At 35.8% G+C, this 5231-nt stretch overlaps 1 protein-coding gene across 1 annotated transcript; it reads left to right on the top strand.

Annotated features, from left to right (window-relative positions):
• The first annotated feature begins 567 nt into the window (after nucleotides 1-567).
• Nucleotides 568-2400, top strand: LOC135589043 (uncharacterized). Its single transcript, XM_065081358.1, has 4 exons — nucleotides 568-1003; nucleotides 1093-1208; nucleotides 1284-1411; nucleotides 2083-2400. The coding sequence occupies exons 1-4, from the start codon at nucleotides 952-954 to the stop codon at nucleotides 2216-2218; spliced, it is 432 nt and encodes a 143-aa protein (XP_064937430.1). The 5' UTR covers nucleotides 568-951; the 3' UTR covers nucleotides 2219-2400.
• The last annotated feature ends 2831 nt before the right edge of the window (nucleotides 2401-5231 follow it).

Below are 5231 nucleotides of genomic sequence, written 5' to 3'. Positions count from 1 at the left end.
TTAGTAAAACAAGAGCAGATCTCTCTCAGCTATTATTTCGCAAAAGCAGGAAACAACTTGTGGCTCGACGAAAAAAGTTAATCGTCCATTTATGACGGACTGTTGCAGTTTCTCCTACAAATCATTCACCGAACAGTGAATTTTGTTAAGAGTTCTTTTCTTTTCCAGGATGGAAATGACTGAAGCTGTGGCAAAATCAGGTTCTAATTTTCTTGCGGTGAAAGTATAGTTGGTAAAGATCTTTATGATTTATCATTAAGGTTTTAAGCTTGGATTTTGGTTTTTATAAAAAAAAATCTTTATCATAATTAAGCAATTAATTTGTTTTTTCTAGTATCAAGTCCATGTTAGAAAAATAACATAGAAGTGGTGATGATCTTTATGCAAGTAATAGTAATAGAGAAAAATTACTGATAATTAAAAAAAAATTATTTATCACTTCTTCATCCAACCATGATTCTTAATTCATTATTATTTTAGAGACGTTTAAGAGCATATGCTCCCCTACTCGATCTTACTTGGGTTGTTAAATTTTCTGCATATGTGAAATACGATGGCGCTTGGCTCGGATTCATCGAAATTGAACTTCGCACCTGTCTACGCTTCTCGTACAGGAGGAGACTGTCGAGCTTCGTATTAAAATAACATTCCCTTATTCCCAGCAGATAACACAACAGATAAATCCGCGCCGCGGATGCGAAGATCCACCGTGGCTACCAGCGTTAAGAAACAACAAATCAACCATGGCATCGTCGTCCTGGCCATGCGCCACCTAGCCGCTAAAGCATTCACCTTACTCTTCCTCTCCAACCTAAAAGCTTATTTTATGCCACCTTCGTGCATATCCTTCTCGCGCGAGGATAAGAACGGAGACGATGACCAGCGTACGCTGCGGCGCCCTACATCATTAAGAAGCATACGCTGCAGTGTCTGCACGCAAAAGAAACAACCATGGGTTCTCTAATGGCAGGATGGAGTTCTCCGTTTCAGGATCCTAACCATGGTATGCTTTGTCGGTGACACTCATGTCGAGTTGGGCTGTTCGACGACGTGACCGTCGATCTATATCTTACCCTCCGTTTGTCTTGACAGTCAAGGTTCAGAGGAACAGATCACTCACCAGAGGAGAGATCGATGCATTCTGGAAAGAAAAGAAGTCCAAGGAAGAATATGTGGGCGCAGTCAACGGTCTTGTGGATAGTAATCAGGTAGCACACGTATCTTATAACCATTTTGCATAGCAGTGGTGTTATGTCCATCTCTGGTTTTTGTTTTTGTTACAGGAGAACATAAACATAGGGTCCAGCGAAATGCTACAACCATCAGGGGATCTGCCACTGCGTGATAGGAAGCAGAGCATTCTGAACAGTAGCTCCAAATCCGACGCTGACATCCTTAAGACAAATTGCTGGTATGATTATGATAAATAAATAAATAAATAAATAAATAAATATATATATATATATATATATATATATATATATATATATATATATATAATCTTCACCTCTTTGTCTACTCATACATAGTGTGAAGTCTGGGCCATCTTCAACTCAGAAAAAGGTCATTCTGGATTTGAAGATGCTAAGAAACTGTTCCAGAAGTTATAGATTTTTAAACTATCGATAATTTGATCTGAACTCGTTGATGCTTTGAGTATAAATCAGTTGTATTGAATTCTGCAATTTCACACAACATTCAAGTCAGACGAGCACTCCCCGTTGACCAATTGACAGTGAAAACTTGGTAGCTCAAACCATCTGAAAGCTCAAAATATAATTTAGGACATAGAAAAATGTAGTAACTCATTTCATGATAGTTTATGGATTCCAAAAGATCCATTGCTTGCTATTCTACACCTTTTCGCTGTAGAACACACTCTTAAGCTAATAGCCGTGTGACACATGAATATATACACACGTGTACATGAGCCTGTGCATCAGCAGTACTTGTTTGAAGAGGTCACCAGGTATGAGATCTTACAGAAACATCAATAACACGACAACAATGGAATTCAAGCTCCAGACTGCTTCGAGAATCCGAGCCTTTTTCAACTAATATATGTACATTGTGAATGAACAGGTGGACAAGGAGCAGTTATGCGTTTCTAAATGCAATTCCTGTAACGTCCATGGAAGGTCCTTCTTACAAATATGCGTCACAGTACCCTGCGTCAGACTTATGCTTAGCAAACCGTGCAGCCTATAAATATTATTAGACAACTACTTTGTAGGTCACTAACGAGGTGGTGGGTGTGGTGTGTGTTTGGATGATACAATGAACATGAAAAGTGTACTGCTTGTAGATATAACTCCTCTGGTAGTGTAGAAAAGAACGGCATGTATGATTTTGCGGTAGAACTTTTGGATTACTGTACATATGTCCCTGTACGAAAGCTGCGTTGTGTTTATCAGCATATTCTAAATGTGCTAGTTGGTGGTGTTGCTGATTTGTTGGCGGATCGTTCATCTTCACTTATCTGGTTCCTGCAGATTATTACTCCAGCAATATCCACCACTTGTGGATATTGCATTCGACAAAACAACCAGAGTCCAAACTTCTGGATGTATAGTACGAACACAATTGTTTCAAAATTTATCTAAAAGTGTTTAATGGAAACAATCGTCTTAAAGCACTTCTTTAGATAAAATAAGCAAAAGAGTTATACGTAAATTCTCTGGTGACATTTTTAATTGTTTTAGTACTTTTTCATAAAATATAAGAATACTATTGAGATGAATAAAAAGATATTATAACGTAGCAGCACTTTCACAACTTGAAAGCCTAGAGAAGAAACGAATCATAAAGGTCTACAAAACTCAAAAGACATACGATCAATATCATGCGACCCTTGAACAACTATCACTAATCAATATCATGCAGAATGTCTCCCAAGCTAAGATCTAGAGGTGGCCTGTCGGTACGATACGTTTGAACACTAAGATACAAAAAAAGAATTGAGATTCAAAGGTATTTTAGAGGCTGGATGTTTTTCTACTCTGAGTTGAATTTTGACTAATATTTAATTTATGTCCTCGTCTATCTCTTCTCCAGGCTTTTCCAATACATCAGTACTCATGAGGATGCCAAATCGATTAACGATTGTGACTACTTTAAAAGCATCAATCATAATAGATGAATGCCTAAAGCAAATCACAAGATGAATCCATGTTTGCCATAATCTTTCTTCCTTCAACAAGGCACTACTTCTGACTTCTGGCATCGCATCACCATAGTCGAGTTTAGTATTCAGGCTCGTTGATTCTACTATATAATTGGCAGCATGTGATGCCAAATCTTGAGCCTGAGAAGTTGGAATAATAGATTATGGTAAACTTTAGTTAAATCAGATGAAATAGAACTAGAAAACTGTCATCTTACCCTTCGAGTTCCTCACTAATTACATAGTAGGAAATGTGTTAATTAGTAGAACCAAGAAATACCTCTCTGGCTTGATATAGTATGCTTTATATATTCTGTTAGATTTTACGGTCTTAAAATAGGATTTCTTTGAAGATAATTTTGATGGGACGAACTCTCCTAATTACTTATCCTAGACTCTCTGTTCTCACCTATAAATAGATAAAACTTTTAGGGACTAATAAAGAAGAATAGAGATTATAGTTGAGGGATTAAAGTCTCTCTCTAACTCTTCTCCCTAACCATCAATCTAAGTGGTCCTGTTAAAGGATAGGAAGAGAGGAGAAGAATCTAGTTCCTCTTTGCAGATTGACAACGATCTTGGATCTAAAGACGGTGCTCTTGCATATCAAACAAAAATCTCTTTTTCAGATGACATTAAAAGGTATGCATCGTAAAACTAGATCTAATTATTTGATTTCAATCCTAACATAAAAGATTGTTTTCGTATTTCATATAGCATATTATAGATTGTATGCTAATAATTGGTATCAGAACCAAGTTCTTGAGATCAAATACATTAGATCTATTATTTTTGTTTATGATGCATGAATGATCCCTATTCTCTAATGATCACGAAACAGTAATGGTCATCATCGACCTTGCTACGTACAACCAGCAAATCTATTGGCGACAAAGGCGCACTGGGCAGCGTGTGCGTCGCAGCGCAGTAGGCGACAATCATACACGGGAATCACAACGCCCGTGCGACGGCTACACGTAGGTAGAACCCATCCATGCGTCGGCCACACAAAGGTAGCCCCGCGGCAGCAGCGATAGCGGTCGCACGCGAGCAGCGGCAACGACAGCGGTCGTGCGCGTGCAGCGGTAGCACCGCACATGCAGGTGGCGGTAGTGGCAGCACCCCATGCGCAGGCGACGGCGTCGACGCATAGTAAGGCTTTGGCAAAAATTATAGTTTTGCCCTAGGGTTTCCCTTTGGACAAATTATAGTTTTACCCTTTTGTATTTTATTAATATCCTTTAATTCTTTTGATAGTTCTACCCTTTATAAATCTCATAATTTCAATTTATATCCTATCAAATATTTATAGTTTTACTCTTATAAAATTAAGAATTTCTAATTTATATTCTTAATTATAAAATTGATAAATATGATTTATCATAATTATGATTGAATTTAATCATGATTATATTTCGAATATTTGATTGGATTTAATTTTAATTAAAAAAAATATAAATTATGATTTACTTTTATAGTTTTCTAATAAAAATTATTGATTATATTTTTACATGTGATAAATAAAATCTAATTATTATTCTTGGATATTCATTTGGTTATTCACATGTATATATTTAAAATTATAAAATAATATTAATCTTTCACATGAAGGCATGATTTATATATTATCATGATTATCATATGAGTTTTTTTTTCTTTTACTATTAATGTTCAATAATTATTATGGTTGTTATTCTATTATTGAACTGCTTAGTATAAATTAAATTGAAGAAATTTGATGAATATTATTTGTAATTCATCTCCCTAAGTTTTATCTAACTTGTAGTTGCCAAAGTGGCTTAGAATGATAGGCTTTTGTGATGTGAATTACAATACAAGTTTTATCATTTATAGGATATTTTTAAATTATATTTTATATTATTGTATTGGTCTTATAGCCACCAAAATTATTGAATCTTGGATTTTGATGATAAAACCAATTGATAGTATTTATGTTTTGATCAATATTTTGGGTGACACAAGATGCTTCGATCAGGATAAGACAATTAAAGCAGGAAGAATCGTGTTGGGCCGAAGGAAAACATGTTAGAAGATTGGACGTCGGGTC

Source organism: Musa acuminata, chromosome BXJ1-8, assembly GCF_036884655.1.
Source record: "Musa acuminata AAA Group cultivar baxijiao chromosome BXJ1-8, Cavendish_Baxijiao_AAA, whole genome shotgun sequence".
Taxonomy (NCBI): domain Eukaryota; kingdom Viridiplantae; phylum Streptophyta; class Magnoliopsida; order Zingiberales; family Musaceae; genus Musa; species Musa acuminata.
Note: the sequence above shows the minus strand (reverse complement) of the source record. Positions and strands in the feature narration are given on the sequence as shown.